The following is a 22,543-nucleotide window of genomic DNA, read 5'->3' as shown; positions in this document are numbered from 1 at the left end:
GTACACATAGTACACATGTTACTTTAAAGGTTTGCACAAGGATGTCAGGATGCCTTCTCAGACTGGCCAGTTGTTCAGTTGTTCCCCACACTGCAACATAAACATTCTCCACAGGTACTAAAGTTTTATTTAAAACTGAATATATGGCCCTTGTGTCAACAAAAATTCTTCCCTTTTGGGGAGGTCATCTTTACCCTTCCTCCCTTACCTTGGGAGGAGCCTTTAGCAAATCATATGTACTCATTTTGTGAACTGTGATTGCTTTGCATTTCAGCACGATAATCCTTGCCTGGTTTCATACGTTGCTATCTTATGCTGCATGCTGAACAACATGTTTGATTTGCTTTCTCTTTGCCTTGCTTTCCCTTTTCAAGAAATCTGGGTGATTCCTTAAAACACAAAGACATTTCAGCATACAAAACTCTATCCCGTTTATCCTCCTATTTTAAAACAGTACTAACAGCAATGAAGTATTATAAATCTTTTTATTTTCTGAGCTGCTCCTACTGGCAGCCTTCTCCCAGTGAGCCCCTCCCAAAAGGGGCTAATTTAGGAACCTCTTTGCTCTGGTCAGTTCTCATTATTTATTTCTCCTTGCCCTGTCTCGCTTCCACTCAAACCTTTTTACAGACCTTCACAGTAGTTTCTCAACTTTCCTCCTATACACACAGCTCCAGGTGGCAGATATCAGATGTGGTTCCCCCACACAAGTTCTAAGACCTTAGGTTCTGAATCCGCTTGACCAGAAACTTCTAATTTACATGTGCCCTAACACTTATTAGAACAGCAAAACCAGTGTTTCTCATAAACACCGCACTGCAATAATAACTGCACATCCAGCTTTTGCTCACAGGCCATTCCCGTGTTCCCTGGGGAGATGGGGCAGCCAGAGCTGTCCCTGTGCCCAGGGGACAGCCACTGTCACCTCACACAGCATGCTAATCAAAAACGTGATATAGACACTATATTCTGATCAAACAAAATATCAGTCTTTTCTAGTTCTCTTCTTGCACAATCTAATTAAGCCCTAGGTCTACCTACACTTGTTTTACTGCTTTGCAAAAAGGCTGTGCTAGTCACAGCCGAAACTCTGATATGCCCACAGACACAAACACTCGCACCCGCACCCCCCCTTTATCTCAAATTCGCTAGAGCCAAGGCTTGAATTGCTGTGAGGGGGGGGAATTCTTGGAATTCCTTTAACTCTATCGTAATTAAGCATAAATCACCGTACTATAGTTCTCCTATGTAAAATGCCACTCTTGTTGCAACAAAATCTTAAAATCTCCACAAACACTACTATACAATCTGAGAATCAAATTACCACAATGCAGCGGAAGAAAATCACCACACAAAACCACTGGGAAAGGGCATATCTCTCAAAGTGCTCACTTTTCTCAACACAACATAGCATACCATAATTCAGCATTTACTCACCTCAATTTTCTTGGACACAATCAAAATCAAACATCCAAGGCAAAGGAACTCTCTGAGCTCATACTCATACTCACGGTTAAAATGTACCAGATCTACACAAATCACTACATTTAAACATGATAAGTACCATCACTGACATTCTTCCACTCGCTTCTCTGCAGGGCACTTCTGTCCCTGCCCCCGCAGCCTGCTGCAGCCGGCGCCTCAGGCCTCACTCGGCTGCTTCAAACACGGGTAGTACTGACCCCCCCGCACTGTAGATTTATTCTCTTTTATACACCATACACTTATACACTTGCACGATTAGAAACACAGTGCACCGACCACACAATGCACACATTAACCATACAGCAACACAGTGTCCAGACATCACACACATGCAAACAAAACACACACGGGCTCAACACTTCTGCTCTATCAGAACTATGAACCCCCAACACACATACACGGGTTCACCCGGCTCACCCCCAGAGCCTCTAGCGGTTCTGCTCTATCAGAACTATGAACCCTCAACACACATACACGGGTTCACCCGGCTCACCCCCAGAGCCTCTAGCGGTTCTGCTCTATCAGAACTATGAACCCCCAACACACATACACGGGTTCACCCGGCTCACCCCCAGAGCCACTAGCGGTCTGCTGTATCAGAACGATGAACCCCATCTCTAATACAGCTGCTCTATCAGCTGAACCCAGACGTCTCCGGGTGGTTTACTCCCTTGCTCTCCTTTCCCTCCCCCGGGGCCCCTCAGTACATACCGTATCTTCCTCCGCAGGCCAGCAGGTCCTTGTCTGTCCTGGCAGGTGGCAAGTTGAGACGAGCGGAGCCCCACCAGGAAAAAATCCTAGGGCGCGCCTTGGAGGTCCGTCTATCCCCCCTGCCCCTGCGGGGACAGAGAGCTCCTGCCTGGCTCGCCATAATGTTTTGCGGAGAAAAGAAGAAACCTCACAACTTTATAAAAGTTGTAAAGCCCGGTATGTTTATTTTACGACGCGCGCCGGACGCAAGTCCCCCAACAAGGCATGCGTGCCTCTGAAGACCTCAGGTCGCCTTTTATCCCCCTCCCAAATGCATATGCATGCAGTTTCACAATAAGTTCATACATATTCATTCCGCGTGACATTTAGCACCAGTTCTTCTTTATCAAAGGAATTTCTAAGTCGGGGGCAAATCGACCTTGTGGTAATTTCTGTTTTTCTTTCTCTGTCTCCTTGCTGTCTCGGCATGCGAGTTTTTCCTTCAGCTTTGGCCTCACAGACTTTTCACCTCTCTTAGACACTTCACCTAATTCAGAATGGATCTTTACTCTGTCTCACCCTTAGAAGATAACAGTCCTCTTTCTTTCCACAGTGCTCCGTGTACATGCACCACTCCAAAAGCATATTTTGAGTCAGTCCAGATATTTACCTTTTTCCCTTCACTTAATTCTAGTGCCCTGGTTAAAGCAACCAGTTCTGCCTTCTGGGCAGATGTATTTGGTGGTAATGCCTTTGCCTCCACTACTGTATTGACTGTTGTTACCGCATATCCAGCATATCTGGTTCCATTTCCCACGAGGCTGCTCCCATCTGTAAACAGCTCCCACTCTGGCTGCTCTAGTGGGACATCTTTCAGGTCTTCTCTTGCTGAATAGGTGTACTCTATTACTTCTACACAGTCGTGTTCTAATGGGCCTTCTTCAATTGTGGTACCTAGGAGCAAAGGTGGATTCAAAAGGTTAGTTGTTTTTAATGTGACATCATCCTGCTCAGTCAGGACTACCTGGAATTTCATCATCCTGCTGGGAGATAGCCAATGGCCCCCCTTTTGTACTAAGACATTAGTTACCATGTGTGGTACATAGACATCTATGTACCTTCCCATAGTACGTTTCCTGGCTTCAGGATCACAGTAGCTGCGACTGCCCGCAGACATGGGGGCTACCCGGCACTTATGTTGTCGAGTTGTTTGGAAAAGTAGCCCACCGGCCTTTTCCAGCTTCCCAGATGTTGGGTCAGGACTCCTAGTGCTAGGCACAGCCTTTCATGTACAAACAGCTGAAAATCTTAAGACAAATCAGGTAACCCTAGTGCTGGAGCAGTTGTCAGTGCTTCCTTTAATTTTAGGAAGGCTTCTTTCTGTGGTTTGCCCCAGGTGAATGGCTGCATCTTCTGAGCTTCATACAGGGGTTTCACAATCAGTTCATAGTCCATGATCCACAAGCGACACCATCCTGCCATCCCAAGGAAGACTCACAGCTCATGTAAATTCTGGGGCTCTGGAATAGCACAAATAGCTTGGATACGGTTAGTACCTAGTTTTCGTTGCCCTTGTGAAATTTCACATCCCAGGTAAATCACAGTCTGTTGTGCAATCTGTGCCTTTCCTCTGGATACTTTATAGCCTCCCATTCCCAGTGAATTTAAAATCTCAATGGTTACCTTTATACAGGTTGCTCTTTCTTCTGTAGCTATTTGTATATCATCAACGTACTGCAACAATAAGTATTGGTCTCTTGGTACTTGCCCATTTTCAGTCCAAATCTCCAGTTCCTTTCCTTTCGGTTTCCAAATAGGGTGGGACTGTTCTTGTATCATTGTGGTAATCATGTCCAGGTGAGCTGGGTCTTTCTTCCGTTCCCTGGGTTTTCCCACTCAAAGGCAAACAGTTTCCTACTTTCTTTGTCAAGGGGGATGCAGAAAAAGGCATCTTTTAAATCAATTACGGTAAACCATTTATATATCTCCTTTACGGATGTTAGCAATGTATAAGGATTTGTTAGCACTGGATAAATGTCCTTTGTTATTTTATTTATTGCTCTCAAATCCTGCACTAATCTATATTCACCATTTGGCTTCTTTACTGGAAATATTGGTGTATTAAATTCTGATTCACATTCTTCTAAAATTAGGTATTTCAAGAATTTCTCAATAATCTTTACTATTCCTTGCTGTGCTTCTGGTTTTATGGGATATTGTTTGAGTTGTACAGCCCTCGCCCCTTCTTTTAACTCTACATGCACTGGTTGTGCCAATTTAGATTTCCCTGGTATATCTGTCTCCCATACAGAGGGAATCACTGCATCTTCTACCTCCCTAGGAATAGAGGGAACAGGTTTTTCTTTGATCATTAATATCTGTCCCGTCTTTGATTCAGGTATTTTCATTTTAAGTTCTCCATTTTCAAAGGTTATTACTGCATCAAGTTTTGCTAGCAAATCTCTCCCTAAAAGCGGAATTGGACGCTCAGGTACATATAAAAATTAGTGTGTTATAACCTTGTTTCCAAAACACAAATCTAGGGGTTGCAGGAAAGGCTGTTTTTCTTTTTTCCCTGTAGCGCCAACTATTGTCGTTTCCTTGTCCCAAATTTGTCCTTGCAAATCATTCAATACCGAAAAAGTAGCTCCCGTATCTATTAGAAATCTGACCTCTTTATGCCCTAACTGTATATTTACAACAGGTTCCTTAACTTGTTCTACTGGTTCTACGTCTAGTCAGCTGGTATACTCCCCCAGGACCATCTCCTTGGTAGCCTGCTGGAACCAATTGCCCTGGTCAAACTGGTTATTCAAGCTTGGACAATTTCGCTTCCAATGCCCCTCCCACTTACAATACGCACATTGATTCAGGCTTAACCCCTGGGTAACTGGTCTCCTACCCCAACCATTACTGTTATGCCCCCTGAAATTTGGGTTCCCTTTCCCCTGTATTACTACCAAAAGATTCTGCTGCTGCCTTTTACTAGCTTCTTTTTCACGATTGTTATATACCTTCCAAGCAACCTCAAGTAACTTATCCAAATTCCTTAATTCCTCCACTTCTAATTTTTGCAGTTTTCTACGAATGTCATCCTGTGATTGGCCCAAGAATATGAGAGCGAGCTGAACCTTTGCTTGTTCTGTATCCATTTGGAGGTCTGTATATTTCCTTGCTACCTCCTTAAGCCTCTCCAAAAACGCAGTGGGAGATTCCTTCTTTTCCTGTCAAACCTCATATAGTTTGGACCAATTTATAGTCTTGGGCACAGCATTCTGAACTCCTATTTGGATCCACTCTTGATGTTTCTGTAATCTCCTCATATCGCACAATAAATTTGGGTCCCAATTTGAATCCTCAATTGGAAAATTCACATCTAAATTCCCTGTTACCAGCCCATTTCTAGTATCTTCTCTTGCCCTCTCTTTGGCTGCCTTAAGTACCATTTCTTTTTCAGTAGAATCCATCAGAGTATCTAATATTACTTGTATGTCATCCCAGTCAGGATTTTGAGTTTTCATAACCATTTTTACTATGCATGCCACTTTATCAGGATTTTCTCTATAAGTTCCGGCTGACTGTTTCCAAATAACTACGTCTTCAGGGGAAAAAGGCACTTTTACAAATACTGGCCCTTCCTCTCCGACACCTCGTCGCAAAGGGGGGCAATCACAGTCCGTTTTTTTTGCTTATGCCTTTTCTATGCACAACTGGGGCAAGCTTTGCCCAACCCCGGGTTCTATGGGCTATTGGGGTCACTGATTCATTACCATTGCTATCTTTTTCGTTTGCATACCTTTTTCTCTTTTCTATCACAGTTAGGTTTTGCTCATCTTCCGAGGAAGAGGGATCGGGTGATGATGGGAGAGGAGGATAAAGAGGGAAAGGTGTACTAGACGAGACAGGTTCAGGACTAGGTGGGTGAGGAGCAGGTGGTGGGATAGGGTTAGGTTCTCTTATTCCTATTGCAGCTACTTGTAAATCAATATCTGTATAATTTTCCCTACTCAAGGTTTCTTTTAACGCTAAGTGTTCTAAACAACATCCCTCACAAACCCCACACTTTGCAGATTTTTTAACCACTAATAATCCACATTCATCCTGCCATTCTGGCTTTCCCCGTAAATAGAAAAATAGATCAACATATGGTACTTCATCCCATTTTCCTTCTTGTTTACAAAACTACATTAACTGCGAAATAGTGTTATATTGCAGAGTACCGTATTTTGGCCATTTTTCACCATTCTCCAAGGCATATTCTGGCCACCATGAATTACAATAATCAATCAACTTAATTTTACGTAATTCTTCCCCAAAGTTACCTCGTTTCCAATGTGCTAATAAGCACCCCAAAGGAGAATTTTGCGGGATAGGGGTGTTACTGCCCAAAATCCCTTTAAGTTTCTCCATTTCAAATACACCACAAATGCTGACCCCGCAACGCTTTCGCGATTGTCTTACGGAACGGCGCCTAGGATTGTCCCAACAGGAATTCCTTTAGCCCAACCAAGCGTAGCTTTCGCTGCGTCTTATTTGGCAGCTATCCAAAACCAAACCAAAGTAAAAAGCACCTTATCTTTCTCCCGGGGGCGTTTGTGAGCGGCGGAAGCGGTCGCAGCCAATGGGCTCCCCGAGAATCCCTCAGTGCCGGCTGGAGCATGATCGAGTCGCGAACTCGCTCAGCAGCACTCACAAGGGGTCCATCTGGGTCGCCAAAATGTTAGCGTTCAAAAACACAATCACAGGGACTATATGCGGTGCTTTTCATTAAGAGCTCTGGGAATCGGGGTATATTCAACCCAAATCTGATTCCGACCATACATCCGAAATGATCATGTTTTATACTCTATTGTTACATAACATTCACGTTAATTATTAAACTTATATTGTTCTATTGTATACATAAATTTCGCCCCTCTCTGAATTTCCAGCATACTTTCTCATTATTCTTCTTATGGTTATATAATAATTACATTTAATTACTAAACAATCATCACATCTAACAATTATATAATTTATCATACTGCTTACGCAGGTGCAGTTGATCTGGGAAAGCACAAAGCCTAACATTTTAGATTCTATCTTTAACTTTTTCCAGGGCTCCACTATAAATACCTTGCATAATTCGGTTTGTGTGACAAATGATGGACAAAACAATCAAAGTAGTTTTTATCATACAAGATAGAGGTAGGAAATAGATTCACAGAGAGTTCTCGCAGTCTCATACAGATGGTGGATGATGGCATAGACATGGAAGAAGGTTTTGAATTAAGACCTTGGAACTGACAAGACTTTTTTGAACAATGACTTGTAATTATTGTCAGGCATGATTTATGCCCTTTCAACTGACTGGACTTTCACAGCATTAAATTGCTGTATTGTGATATAGCAATGCTTAGTGCAAGCAAAAAGATGCTTCAGGTAGGTAATAAGCAGAAATATTATAGTAAAGCTATGAAAGGCAAGGTAGTAATAAATGACACAGTTATGAAGGTTTCTTTTTAGATGAACCGAGAGGGAAAATTGTGGGAATCCACAAAATCAGATGGTTTTGGGAAAGCTGCAGAAGGCAGGCCTCAGAGACAGCGGAACTGTGATTAGAGCTAAGCAGCAGCAATGAGATAGGTCAGCAAAAAAATTATTTAACAAGTAGAAAGGCAAGGACAAAGAGAACAATAGTCTGTATATTAATGCTTGTCTAGAATTACTCCCTAAGCTACAGAAAAGTTTATCTAGCAAGATATTAGGAAGTTTGAAGCTTAATAATGGAACGCTGTGCATTGTGTTTTAAGGCTTACAAGCAGGTGTTGTATTTGGAATAGGCAGCCATTCTTTTAACCATGTGCTTATAGTGGTTGGCTAGAACTACTGTCAATATGCTTAACATGTGCTTATAGTGGTTGGATAGAACTACTGTCAATATGCTTTTCCTTTGTGTGACTGGTCAAAAAACTTATAAAGTAAGTTGTAACATTAAGTTCTTGGTCTACTGCCTGGGATGTGAGCTGCTGGCATCTTCCCATTGTCATAACCATGTAATGAGACTGATGCTGAAAAACAAAACAGCTCAAGGCGTGTTCCACAGCAGTCCCATCCTGTTCGTTATTTGTATATAGACCCTCAGCCAGCGATACTTACCATAAATGAAAGACATTGAATGACCAGAAACACCAGGGATTTTGTGGGAGGAGATAGAAGAGATGAAATCGGTTTCATTCTTTCTCTTGAATAATTCTGTGAGTTTGCAAAGTGCACTTAGATGCAGTCACTAGAAGGAGGCCATTACTCTCATCTGGCATCCCTAAGCCTTTGCCTCAGAGTTTGCATACAGTTTGTAAGTGAGGGAGAAATGCAAAATTGGTCTAATTAGTAAGGGTAAAGGTTCACCTGGAGTTTGATGTGTGGGAATCTCTGCAGTCCCAGAAGGCATGCTGAGACCAATTTCTTTGGTTTCATTCCCACACAGCAAAAGAAAAAAGGGAAAAAATTGATGAGGCTCTTCCTGTGCCACACTGTGGCAGCTCTGCCCTCTCAGCCTTTGCCTTGGGCCTGTTGGTTCTTTTCCCTGAGCCCTGATCCCCGTCCTCGGCCAAGGGCCCCTGGAGCCCTTTCCAGTGCTGCAGGAAAAGCTCCCTCAGCCATGACCACGCAAGAGCTTCTGGAAGAGTAGATAGTCTCTTGCTGTCTCTTAGTTAGAATTGTTATGGATCAACTTGCAGCTGTAGAGGAACATATTTTCAGGCACTATTCCTCTTCAGATTTATTTTGTTCTAACCCAGCAAGAAGACAAAGAAGAGGTTCGGTGTTGGTGCTAAGTTATGCTTGCAAGTAGTGTCACAGTAGTTATTAAGTTGGGAGAACCAACAAGAGCAGTGCAGCGAGCGCTTCATGCAATACAAGTTAGAACCCAGCCCAAAAGATCCCAAGTTGATGCAGTTACACAGCTTGGTTTTGCCCAGGAAGTTTGTGTTGTTTTCTTTTCCTAGGAATGGCCCCAGCTTCCTGCTAAAGATCAGAAGACCCAGTCTGGGCTGCCAGCAGTTTTAAATTGAGATGTGATGATCATTTTTCACTTAGGCTCTGTCACCTTTGGCATAGATACAAGAGGCTTTTCTTTCCTTTTAATAATGGGTATGTAATGGGTCAAATTTTCTCTTTTCTTTTTTAAAGAAACCTTCCTACAGTTGAGATGGAGCTGTGGCTGAGCCAATGAAATTTTGAATTGCCACCACAGTTGCTTCTATTGACAATTTACTAATGTTTGTGACTTGTCTGTATTCTCCTCATAAGTGACATGTTGGGAGACCAAATAGTAGTCAGAGAACTTCATTTTATTTTTTGAATGAAAAAACAAGTGGTGTAGGAAAACTCCTATGGATGTATAATTTTTCGCAACATAAACTTCTACATATTTGAAATCATGTTAACCTTCCCAGCTCTGCCTTGGGAGGTTTTACAATTATTAAAAAATGTCTGGCTACATTTTTCAGATTTCATAATAAGGAACTAAAGAATCCTAACAGAAAACAAAAAATGTCCATGAGGAATGGTTCTCTTCACCTTCCTCAACTCCTTTTCAGTGGCTGTGCTGTCACCTCAGTGGCTGTGCTGTCACCTCAGCAGCAGTGCCATTGCAGCAGTGAGTCTGAGAGGCGGCAGCTGTCTGGCCCACACGGGGCTGCTGGCAGAGCCGGCTGCTGCCTACTCCAGGCTCAGGCAGGCACCTGAGCAGCCTCGCTGCACGGCCAGAGCCATCTCGATGCTGCAGTGCAGGCCAGAGGCGCCGCTCAGCCGGAAGCTGCAGGACTTGCCGCAGGGCAGTGCCGTGAGCTGGGAGTGGCGCGACTGCGGCAGGAGCAGCCAGGCCGACAGCACCAACATTTGCACCCAGTGGGTCACTTTCTTGGCATCCAAGTACGAGCCTGTGCAGAGGGTGTCCATCAGGTACCACTCCTGATCCGTGGGTAGCTGGCCATCAGAGGCATGCAGAAAGCACGTGTGCCCAAGCAGCTGCTGCCCGGAGCACAGGCACTCCAGGGCCACACGGATGCGCCTGGCTGGCCGCCACTTCCTGCTCTCCAGGCTGAAGGAGTGGCCGGGGGGTGGCCGCAGGATGACCAGTGTGTGGTAGGTGCTGCTGTTCTCCTGGATGCTGCAGACTGCAGGGCTGGTGTCCGTCCCAACAGCTGGGTGCAGCTCTGGCATGAAGCTCCTCCAGGACAGCACTCGGCAGACACCGAGGAGCTCATCCACCAGCTCCTGCAGCACCTTCATGCTGGGCAGGCCCTGCTGCAGAATCACAGAATCACAGAACAGCTGGGCTTGGGGGTGACCTTTATGGACCATCCAGTGTAACCCCACAGCAATGAGCAGGGACATTCCCAATGAGATCAGATTGCTCACAGCCCACTCCAGTGTGCGATCTCCCCACCAACCTTTCGGGGAGGGATCAGCCCTGAAGAGCTGAAGAGCTGAAGAGCCAAGAGGGCAGCTCCAGCCTAAGACGAGTTCCCAAGAGTGCACTGATAACTCCTGAAGAGAGAAGCCTGAAGAAAAAATAAAAAACAGCAGTCACTGAGAATTCCATCTCTCAGCTTCTGCCAAAGAAAGTTCGTAGCAGAGCAGTCCAGATCAGAACCAGAAAAGCGCCTCTAAATCCTTCTCCTGTGACCTGTTAGACAAAGACCGGGAGCCTTCAGACAGCTCTATAATGACAAATTCAGTGAGAAAGTCAAAAATAAGAACATGAGGAGCGCACTCTCCCAAGAACAGCGAGAAATTTTGTCCGCCTTACAAGGCGTGGCTGAATCATACACAAAAGAGATCCCAAAGAAAGAATTAAAACAGTTATTGTTGTGAGCGAAGCTCAATTATCCACTTGCAGAAACATGCCTACTATTCGAAGTGAGGTTTTAGCAAGAAATTAACAGACATTTATATATCTTAGTAACGAAAAAAGATGAGACAGCATTGAAGCTGCTCTCGCCAGCAAGAATAATGCTAGAAAGCATTTCAGTGCAGTCGAAAAGACTAGAAGAGCAACGAAAAGGTGCAAGACCCTCAGAAAGAGGGGGGGAACAAAGCTCTGAGAAAAAATTTGCTCTGGCCTCAAGTAGCCAAAGAGAAAGAGCTCTCAAAGAAAGAGAGCAAGAAATAATATTAAAGCCTCTAGTCCCAAGACCCAGAAACCCCAAAAAACTCCTAAAGTGTCCTGAAACCCCGGAGAGTACAAAAGAGTCAAGATCAGAAAGAAAGATGCAAGAAAGAGAAAAGAGATCGGGAGGGGCGCTTTCTCACAGCAGCGCAGTGACAGAGCAGAGCAGCCAAGCTGCGGCAGTACAGGCGGGGGGCGCAAGTAAAGAAATAACGAGAAACACGAGTTCCAGTGCAGCTTTAGTCTGTGCAACGCCGGGGGCAGCAGCCGCCCCGGCCGGCAGAATAGCAGAGACACACGCGAAGAGCAAAACTCGCAAAGACCCGGGGGGGGGGGAGTCACAAACCAGCGCAGAGGCGTTAAGCACAAGCAGCGAATTGAGAAAAGCTGCGCAGCCCCAAAGGGCCACCGTAAAGAGACGCAAGAAGCGCGCAGTTGTGACGTCAGACCCAGTGCAGAAGTCGGCTCAAATTGCAGAGCAGGCCCGAGAGCTGGCGAAAGGCAAGCTGCGCACACCAGTGAGAAGAGTAGTCACAGCGTCAGAAGAAGAAGAAACAGAGTCAGAGACAGACCGAAAAGAAGAGACTTCAAAAGTAGAACAAAAGAGAGAGAGTGACGTCAGCTCAAGAAAGACAGAGAGCGGCTCGGGGAGCACACATGCGCAGAGAGCAGAATGCAAGTGGGGGCAGGCCAAGTCCCCTGTGACGTCTCAAGCGAAGAAGAGCCGTGCTCAAGATTCTACGTCCCGGAGCTCCACACCTCTCCAGACTTAGTGCCTTTATTCAAAACCCTTAGAGTCCAAAGCTCATCCCTTCAAGAGAGACGTTCTAGTGTTCGAACTCCAGCTAAATTAAAAGCCAAGCAGACTCAGTCTCAGACACGGCAGTCGACCAAAAGAAAAAGAGCAGTCGAGCTCATTCCATCATCCGAGCTGGGGAGGCCAGTGACAGCTCCACCTAGTAAGAAGCAAGAGTTTCGCTTGTGTTTCCACAAATCGAAGTCTGAAGTGAGTGTCAGCATGACATGTGAAGCCATTTCGAACACGAGAACACAAGAACGCTAATCCAAAAAACAAAGAGACGAGTACTCAAACTGCAAAAAGGAATTCAGAAGAGAAATAAAAAGAAACTAAAAACTAGTTAATAAGATTAAAAAGTATTGGAGAAAATTGATAAATATTGTATACGTAATTTTGAGTATAAAGATAAGTGACCACCCCGAGGGCTCTCAGTGTGCTCATAGCTAGCTTGCTGTGCAGACCTCTGTTAAGCTGAGAAAAAATCTTTAAGATAAACAACTAATAAACACCGAGACTGAGAAAAAACCTAAAGCCTCTTCTCGTCCTTTGAAGCGTGAGCTATCCAAAGCCACCCCGAACCTTTCCAAGTCATTTAAACGGCCAAAAAACCGACACTCCAGCCTTACCCTGGTTGTGCCCATTGGTGATGGGCTGGGCACAGACAAAATGCTGCCTCCCCAGTCTGCACCTTTGTCCTTCTCATGCTCACTGACCTTCTCCTTGCTGCTGAACTTCCCCCTGACAATGTTCCACTTGCTGCTGGATCCCTCCTGCATCCTGCAGCTGGCAGAGCCACGGTTCCATCTCCTGACCAGCCAGAAGGCCAGAGAAAAAACAGCCTCAGTGAGCAAAGGCAGCCACAGCAGCTGCTGTGCAGAAAGGAACTGGCTTTCCATGATGAAATTGTTGCCATCCATCTCCTGCAGGAGCTGAATCCTTTCCTGAAGCAGATACTCCTCACGCTCCTTCATCCATTCAGCTTCACTCTTTTCAGTTTCTGGATTCACCTTCTGCCCAGTGTTGGTGAGCATGGCAGCCACAGCAGCTGGCGTGCAGAAAGGAACAGGCTTTCCATGATAGACTTGTTGTCATCCACCTCCTGCAGGAGCCGAGTCATCTCCTGATGCAGAAATTCCTCCTGCTCCCGCATCCGCCTGACCACATCCTTATCAATATTCATGTCTGCTTTCAACCCCCTGGGGGTGCATAACAGGGCCAGGATGAAGGCCAGTGTTGGAGACATGGCCTGGTGGGAGAAAGGGGGCTCAGCACGTCTGGCTGGGAGGGAGCAAGGGGCTGGAAACACTGCAATGTCCCCAGAGCCTCTCTGGGCACCTGCCATGCTGAGAGCCCCAAGCCCCACTTCTCCCAGCCCTGGGGACAGTGCCCTGCCCTGAGAGTCCCCACTCTCCCTGTGGCTTTAAATCCCCAGGGCACCTTTCCCAGCCCCCATCCAGCCCAGCTGTCCCCCTGTGTGTGCACTCACTGACTGCCAGAATCCAACTGCCCAGTGCTGCCCTGGACACAGGTGCCAGCGTGACCTGTCCTCTGTGATGTCACGGCCATCAGAACCATGTCACTCAGCTGCCAAGCTGGCCATGCCCCTGTGCGGAGGATCAGTAACAGGACATCATGCCATCATCAATATGATCAGTTGAAATGGATTTATTATGAAAAGCAAACTATATTTATGCTGTTCTCTATTGTTCACACCTCAAGCTAATACATGATTGGTCAAATCCTTTTTATGCATGCATTTTAATATTTCAGGTAATTTTGGTTAGTCTTTCTTCTTCATGCGTCTCGCTGCGGTTTTCTTGTCTGCCTTTGCATCCTAAACTGTCTGCTTCTCAGTGTATTCTTCTCCTTTCATGTCCTTCAAGGGCATTGTGACCTTACTCAGTTTCTATGAAGGCTGGATTGTGCATATGTTGCATATGTCCAGTGTCCTGCAAAAACTCTCAACACCCCTGCTAACAGCTCCCACTGTGACCCATGGCCTCGCATGTCACAGCCCCCAGAGCCACACCTGCCAGGCCACAAGCCCCAGCCCTGGTCCCCACTGCCGACCTCAGCAGCTCCTGGGCATCCCCAGCCTGAGTGCAAAGGCAGCCACAGGAGCCCCCCAGAGCGCTCTGGATCCAGGCTGCAGACACCCTATAGCCACCACTGAAAGGGACATGGATGGGGACTGCAGCTGGATCTTCCAGTGCTCACCACTCCTGTCTACCCTCTAGGGGAACCCAAACCTCACCTGCAGCAACTTCAGAAGTCTAGAAGACTCTTTGCTCTATATGTGTGAATGTCATGTAAAGTCATATACCAATGTTCAATTGCTCAAACACATGCAAGTCATCTGACAGAAAAAAAAATCAAAGAAACACAGAAATATCAAAGCAACTGCTCTGTTGCTTTGATATTTCTGTATTTCTTTGACTTCATCTATCATGCCTAAATGTTTACTTCTTCCATTTTTGAACATCCTTCCTTAACATTCGCTCTCATCTCTTTGGTCTGTCTGGTGTATCATAAGTGAGAGCATCCAGGGGAACAAGTATGTTTTCTTCAAAGGGACGATTATACTCCTCCTGGATACGGCTCATGGCGGCCACGAAGCGGGCGTTGCTGCACCGAAGCCCCTCCTGCACTGCAGCCCCTCCTGCACCGCAGCCCCTCCTGCACCGCAGCCCTTCCTGCACTGCAGCCTCTCCTGCACCGCAGCCCCTCCTGCACCGCAGCTCATCCTGCACCACAGCCTCTTCTGCACCGCAGCCCCTCCTACACTGCAGCCCCTCCTGCACTGCAGCCCCTCATGCACCGCAGCCCCTCATGCACCGCAGCCCCTCCTGCACTGCAGCATCGCATTTCATGGCGAGGAGCCGCTCCTGCCACTGGCCGCTCCCCATTCTGCACACGAATGAGACTCTTTGTTCTATATGTGTGAATTTCATGCAAAGATACATACCAATGTTCAACTGGTCAAACACACACAAGTCATCTGATACAATAAAATTTTAAAAAAAATTTAAAAGGCAGAGCTCTTTTATAGCTGTTTCTTGTGAGCTTTTAAGAATGCTTTCCATTTTCAAAATTCTGTTATATTCTAACTGCACAGCTCTGTCTCCTTTTTATAATGGTAATTAGAAGATCCAACTGAATTTGTCTTAAGAATAAGGAGTCTTTAAAGCCAGTGAGAAGCAGAGAGCTAAAACTCTCTAACAGCCTTACTAAAAAGATGTGTAACTAAAAACAATTTTTTCTCTCTATGTATTCTAGACGTAACAAATCCGTGAACTGAAATTTGCAAATACTCAGTCTTTATTAAATCTTGCAGCCTATTACAATTTAATTTTTTCTTGCAGATGTAATCTTTTTACAGGTTGTTTTTCGAGAAATTACCTCTGAGGGAGCCCTCCTTGCCCATGCAGCCTCTTGGAAACCTTACTAACCCACCAGCAAATAAATGGTCCCATGGCCAAAGTGACCCACATGACCTGGGGAAGCCTGCTCTGCCAGCACCTAACATTACCATAATTAGTGACCAAAACGATTAAGTTCAACAGATTTGTCCATCAGTTTAAACCTGGCTGCAGACACAAAATTGAATTTTGAAGTAGAAAAAAGAAAATAGCAGCCTCAGTATTGGTCCTTGGGGTTACTGCTGCAAAAAACTTTAAAAAAATGCTAAGTGAATTGAAACTGCTAGCTCAGTAAGCAGACCCATGCTACATCCTAAGCACCAAGTGAGCTGCTAACAAATGCTAATGGCACCAAGCATGTAACACTATAAAACCAGCAGCAAGAGACTTTTCACTGCTTGCCTGTGGACACAGCTGCCACGACTTCGAGAGGATGCTCTGCTTCAACTTTTCTTCACACTCAGCATCTACACATGTAAACATCCAGGGCTGAAGGAGCAAGTAAAGGACTTAAAAGTTGAGAAGAACTCAGATGACATCAATGAACTTTTTGGACAATGGAGGTTGACAGGATAGGTTTCATCATTTCTTAGAGGAACTTTTTGGGTTGTAATCATTGTTTATACTCCTGTTTCCCTGTTTAGTTAAGTGTCTGCAGAGGTCCACTGAGGAAGTCTTCATAGTCAGGAAAATCAGAGGAGTTGTGGAATCCTCTGACTCCCCCCCTCAAACTCAGTATCATAGAGTTTTCCCCACCTAGGCTAATAGAGAAGACTTAACCCATGATGCTCTGCAGCACTACTGCCAATCTACATCAGTTTGTCTCCCCCATTGGCCCGTTGACACTGCCCACCCCAATTATTCATCCCTCATCCCCCCTACAGGTTGTTGTTGCCCTTGGCCCTGCCCTTTGCCCGCCCCTGTGCCCTCCGGTCATTGGTCACTGACCCCACACTTAGGTCGTGCAGAACAGATGGTTTGCTCCTTTGTCTCTGGTCCCTCTGGTGTGAGAGATGCAATAAAACCATCCCTGGAATATCTCATGCAAAGACCCTTCCTGTTCTTCCTCCGCTGAGCTATCTGTGAGTCTATGAGTCCATGCACACATGGACTGGAAATGGCTGTTCTTGTGGCCTTCCTCTGAGCAGCTTCTGAAGGTGTGGTGCTTTGGACCAGAAATGAGATTTCTGGGATGCTGTAGTCACTACCATCAGGCCACCAATGGATGCTCAGATTTTAGAATTGGCATTTGGTACCCCCACTGAGGACCAGATCCGCCTCTGAGAAAAACACAGGGGTTAAAAATTAGAGCTGCGCCCCTGGTAAGCTCTCTTTGGACTTCCATCGGGAAAGGCTTTGGATCTCTCCCCTGGTCCCAGCTGCTGGCTGGGCGGGGGGAGGGGAAAAGCCACGCGGCCATGAAGTAGGCCCAGCCCAAGGATGGAAGGGTGGAAGAGATCAAGAGACATTGGGCAGCCACACCCTACCCAGGGAAGAGAGATAGAGAGAGAGGGAGAGCCGGCGTCTGAATTTGATAGCGGTGCCGGCCCAGGAGGAGAAGGGGCAGGGAGAGTGCGGTGAGAAGGTGCTGAGGTGCCAGGAAGGGCAGTGTGGGAGTTCCGGAGCTCTGGGACAGGCAGAGACTGAAATTTTTACCCCTCTTCTTGCATGATTGAGACTTTTTAAATGCTGATCCTCCTGGAGCTGAATAAGAAGAGAGATAAGAGATGAGATAAGGGATAGGCCCGAGGGAAGTGCAGAAGACCCTTGAGTGGGTCGAGAGATGATAGAGTGACCTTTTGGCTGGACTTTTCTTGTGTGGCCATAGACTGAACCAGTTTTTTTCCTGTGACATAGAGACTGCATTTAGGGGGAGGCAGTGCCTCAGAACCAGGAGGGTTCAGTGTGGGTACCCCTCGGTCCCAGGGGGTGAAAAATTGGGGGGGACAGATGTCCTGAAGGAGAGACTGTGCCTTTTTGGAGTGAGACAAGGCATCCTTGAAAGACAACCCTAGAAGCAGGTCCATGCACAGTGGTGAGAGCACTGGGCATGGGAGGAAGGTGTCACGATGGCAAAAGGACTTTCTGGGCAGTGCTGAGTGGCATGGAAACACACGACGTTTCAATGTGTTTCCAGGGGAAGCCTATGGTGCAAGAAGGACTCCTCTTCATGAACTGAAGATTGAGTATTCTAAAGGGTGGTGCCGGACTGAGAGTTGGTGATTTGGGGGAATGTATTGCATTGGGAAATTTGGTGGGGGGGAGGAGGAAAGTGATTTTGTAAGGTTTTCATTTTTTCCCTTATGAGTTTTTTTTTCTTCTTTTCTTGTAGCTTAGTTAGTAAAGTTTTCTTTATTTCTAAGCAGGAGCCTGCTTTGCTTATTCCTGGTCACATGTCACAGCAGACACCAAGGAGAGGGTATTCTCACAGGCGAACTGGCATTGTGCCAGGCCAAAACCATGACAGAAGGAGACACCTCAAAGAAGGCTGCAGCATTTCCACCACCCTGCAATGCTGCAACAGTGAACAAATACACAAAAATCAACTTAAGTTTAAAAAATGAAATTTTTTATAAATTACTACACCTGCACTGCCAACATACAAATATCAATTTAAGGTTACAGAAGAAATTTATTGTTACTATCATGCAATGGAAATATTTACAAATATTGCGGCGAGGTGTAACAGGCCTTCAAGGTCAGTGTCTGGCTAGCTGAGGTTAAGGCCGACACTCAGCTGCATATCCTTCCAGCACCCCTTGGCGTCGTAAGGCCTTGGGCTGTGCTGGTTGTGAACTGGATCGCTGCTAAACAACAAGAAGAAAGGAGTTGGAAATTCACTGAGGGTGAAACAGGTTTATTGGAAAACCCACGATGCCAGCCAGGGAGGGACCCCCTGATGTACCAGCGAATGACACAGAACAAAAGGTGCATCAGGGTTGTTATAGTGTGTTTTTAAGTTTCTCGGTTTGCTCCCCCATTTTATGTATGTTCCCCCTATTACTCTTTGTAAATGGTTCCCTCCTCTCCAGTTTTCCCCCCTCAGAGTTTGTTACAGTTATGTTACTATGGTTACCCCTTCTCCCTCAGTTGCCAATCCTCTAAGTTATGTAACTTCCCCTCCCCTGTCTCTCCTTATAAGTAAGATTTCCTCCTCCCTGGGCCCAGTCAATCACCCCCCTCCTCCCAAGCTTCTGGAACCTTCGGTTAGCTGGGGGCTGTGGTTGGCTGTGGTTGGCTGTGGTCCCAGGGCCCCTCCTATTGTTTGTATTCACTGGTTATTTTTGTATGTCAGTTATGTTCGGTACTTCCCCTAATGATTTCTTATTGGATAGCTGGGCTTCCCTCCCTTCTCCACCCCTCTGCTTTAAAACACTGTGTCTCCCTCTATTCTTGGCCATTTGCTGCTGGTTCTTCTTCCCTGTGTTGGTTCCCGTGGTGTGAAGGTCCACCCGAAATAAACGGGTGACAAATGATTTTTGGGTGCAAAAATAACCAACACAAGGCACAGGGGTTTTGCAGTAATAAATCAACAAGGTGCAATTTATTGATTATAACCACAGCTAAATATGCGTTTGGTTAAGGGATCCGGGGAAGAGAAGGCTAAGACAAGTAAAAAGGGAGGAAAGGAGGTCAGGGAATGGGGTATAGCTACCAAAACGTGATGTCTTCGGGGTCCTGCCGCCGAAACTCGCTGGTACACGTCGTGGGGAGATCTCAGAGGACAGTCGGACCGAACCCCAATATATATACTGTTCTTGGTTGGGGGAAGGTAACTGAAATTAGGTTTCCATGGAGGGGAGAAGTCCATTGTTTTCATGGCCGAATGCTCACATGTACGTTAAGTTTTCCCCCTCCCTGATTTGGGAGGGAGTGCAGTCCCAGTCTCTGGAAGGAGGTTGCCAGGGGGGTGCCAATAGGGTGCCAGAGGGGTTCTGGGTTCCTTGACGAGGGGATTCGCATCTTGGTTGGTCCATCACGGTGGTTGAAGACAGGCAAGAGGGGTCTTCTCATGGTGCAGGGGGGGAGCCACCCCAGAGCTCAGTCTAGCCAGCTCAGGAGTTTGGAAGAAAGTCCAGTTCAATTGTCCAGAAAAGGGCAGCATGCCCCCTTCGAGTACAGCATGGCGTGTTCTGCAAGCATCACTTGTGAACACACTAGATAAGCAGGAGACTTTCTTTCCCAACTGGCTCAGCAGTTTTAACCCTTCGGTAGTCTTTTCTCATGACAATTGTGAGGCAAAAAATGAAGGATTTTCAGATGGACTTCTACACGTGGACCATCAATAAACTGACTGTTAACCCCAGCAAGTGGTCGCCTCTTGTTCTCGTCTCTCCTGCACGATATCCAGCTCCGCCATCCAGCCCAGCCCGAGGCCAGGACGCCAAGGGGGGCTGGCACTCCTATGCGTGGAGGGTGTCGGCCATCTCTCACCTTCACAGCTAGCCGGATCTAGGGCCACTTACGCCCTCGCACAGCTGGCGCCCAACGTAGGGCCTGAAGAGGTGGACTTTTGACCATCGAGCAGACCCCACGGAGTTGGATTTAATTTTCCTGTTGGACGTCAGCTACCCCAGGTAGTAGCAGGCCCCGTTTTAGGGGCAGCACTCCCTGTGGGATTGGAGTCGACACTCTTCGCACCTGTTGAAGACGACTCCAGAGACGAAGACCACCGCCTGTCCTTTTGGTTTTGCCGCCGCTGGTTTTGGTAAGCTCGGGCCCCGACCAGGGGACTTTCCGGGTTTCCCCCCTGCCCTTTTTAAAGCTCCCTAGGGGTACTTGCCCTGAGTTGGGGACCTACCCCCTGCCATTGTTCTTTGAGGACTTTCCTCACCCCCCGCGTTCTTTGTTTTCTTGTTCCTGTGGGTGCCGGCTTTCCAGACACACCTCCCTAATTTCATTCTTCCCTCCAGTTTTGTCCCAGACTTTGGGGCGGTTGGGGGGAGCGGGGGCCGGCGGCGTGCGGCTTGGTGTTTAAGTTTTCGTTGTTTGGCAGGCGCGTGGCGGTAACATCGGAGGATTTTCCCCCTTTCTAGTGACGGAAATTTCTGTCCTAGAAAGGAGCCATGGGTGCTGGCCTGGGAAAATTGCAGAAAGAGGTGTATTATGTTGTTAAAGATTTGCTGCTTGGGGGTGGTCATCGGGCCCCCAAGCAAGAGTTAAAAAGTTTGGTTAAGTGGGTCTTTTCTAAGTTCCCCAACGTCTCACCGGAACTTGCTAGACAGCCACGATTTTGGGCAGCCGTTGTGGCCAAATTAGAAGAGGCCGTTATCTCTGGTGAGACGCAAATGGCCACCGTGGCTTATTGGGCGGGTAGAGTGTACGCAACACTCCGTCCATCAGGACGGAGAAAAGTCCTGCATGTTCTGGTTTATCCCCGCGTTCCCCTTGTTCTGTTGCCCTTGCCCCCAAACCTGTTCCCTCTTTCCGTCGGCTGGAGCCCTCGAGGGGGATTCTAAAGGCCGACCAGAGGCAGGGGGTCCATCCTGCCCCTGCTCCCCCTCGACCTGCTCGGCCTCCCCCTTCGAGGAGCCCTGGCCAGGCTTCTTCTTTTCCCCCTCCTTCTGCCCCAGTCCCCAAGTCCCCAGTTTCTAACCCTAAGTTTGTTAGGTTTGCTGATGGTTCCCAAGATGGCTTCCTGGGAGCCCGAAATGGTGGCGACCACGTGGTTGTTCCCGCCACGGCTCCTTTTTCTCCTCCCAACCCTTTCCTCCCCTGTGGCAATCCCTTTCTCCCCCCAGACCCTGCCTCTCTCTCCGAAGCCCCTCCTTCGTATCCTCCCTCCGTTCCTCCCATTTCCCCACCTTCCGCTCCTCCGTTAGCTCCTCCTCAAACTCCTCCCTCGGTTCCACCCTCGGTTCACCCCTCCCCTGTTCCGCCCTCCTATGTTGCTCCGCCTCCGATCTCCATCAAGGAGGCGGAGAATGTGAGTGTGCTGCGCCCACTCCCTCGCCCCACCTCACTGCCAGACCCCGCCTCTACCTCCTCCAGTTCCGGTTCCCACGCTCCTCCTTCCGGTTCCCACGCTTTGTGTTCCGGGGGGGTGGCGTGGATGACCGGAAGCTGGGGCAGGCACCTTTATTGGAAGCTGCCCCGGTGACGTACCACCTTACTGGGGAGGGGAGTTCTCAGGCCTCGTGGGTGCCGCTTGCACAGGCCCAGATCAAGGAACTGTGCAAGGCGCAGAAGGACTACTCCTGGGAGTCCGAGTACTTCCGGTGGATGCTCCGTAATGCCCTTGCGCGGGGAGATTTGGTGCCAGCGGACCTGAGAGCTCTCTTCTCCAGCCTTACAGGGCCCATGGAGTTCCGGGTCTCGGTGGCTGAATGGAGGAGGGAGATCTTGGAGGCTCTCCCAAGTCTTTGGGCGAGTCCTTCAACATCTCATGATGCGGACGGTCTGGTAGTGTCCATTGAACACCTTTTGGGCGAGGGACAATGGGCTGAGGGGGCAGCACAGGCGAAGGCATTATTCCCAACGCAGCTTGTGGAAACATCCAAGGCTGCTGAGCGAGCCTTCCACAAGCTGCGGGGAGTGACTTCCCAATGGGAAGATGACGAGATCCGGCAGGGGGCACAAGAGCCCTACATGGCCTTCATCGAGCGCCTCTACCGGTATGTGGAGGCGCACGCGACTGGGGACGATGATAGGGAGAGTACACTCCGCCGAATGGCATACAGCAATGCCAATGTGGAGTGCCGTAGAGCCATCTGAGCTCTCCCTAGAAGTCCCCGGCCCACGGTGGAGGCCATGATCGAGGCAGTAGTAGGGCAAGTTGTGTTACCATCGCGCCCCAAGAGATCTTCAGTGTCTTTTGTAGAGTGCCCCGACCCGGATTTCGTCGAGCTAGAAGCTGCCCCCGTCGCCGGACCAGGAACACCAGGGTCCGGCCGAAGATCCGTGGCCACCCACCCTTGCCATCTCTGTGGCAAAATCGGGCACTGGATGCCCCAGTGTCCAATGCGTCAAGACTATCTTGAATATAGGAGGAAGCGG

At 47.6% G+C, this 22,543-nt stretch overlaps 1 protein-coding gene across 1 annotated transcript in view; it reads right to left on the bottom strand.

The window, feature by feature from the left end:
• Positions 1–3,352, bottom strand: part of LOC132086444 (uncharacterized) — a 69,577-nt gene extending 66,225 nt beyond the window's left edge. Inside the window, exons 1-2 of the mRNA XM_059492128.1 lie at positions 3,307–3,352; positions 2,960–3,129 (exon numbers count right to left, since the gene is read on the bottom strand). Of these exons, the coding sequence (XP_059348111.1) occupies positions 2,960–3,129; positions 3,307–3,352 (216 nt within the window). The remainder of the gene's footprint in view (positions 1–2,959; positions 3,130–3,306) is intronic.
• Positions 3,353–22,543: the final 19,191 nt, after the last annotated feature.

This window comes from Ammospiza nelsoni, chromosome Z (genome assembly GCF_027579445.1).
Source record: "Ammospiza nelsoni isolate bAmmNel1 chromosome Z, bAmmNel1.pri, whole genome shotgun sequence".
Classification (NCBI taxonomy): Eukaryota; Metazoa; Chordata; class Aves; order Passeriformes; family Passerellidae; genus Ammospiza; species Ammospiza nelsoni.
Note: the sequence above shows the minus strand (reverse complement) of the source record. Positions and strands in the feature narration are given on the sequence as shown.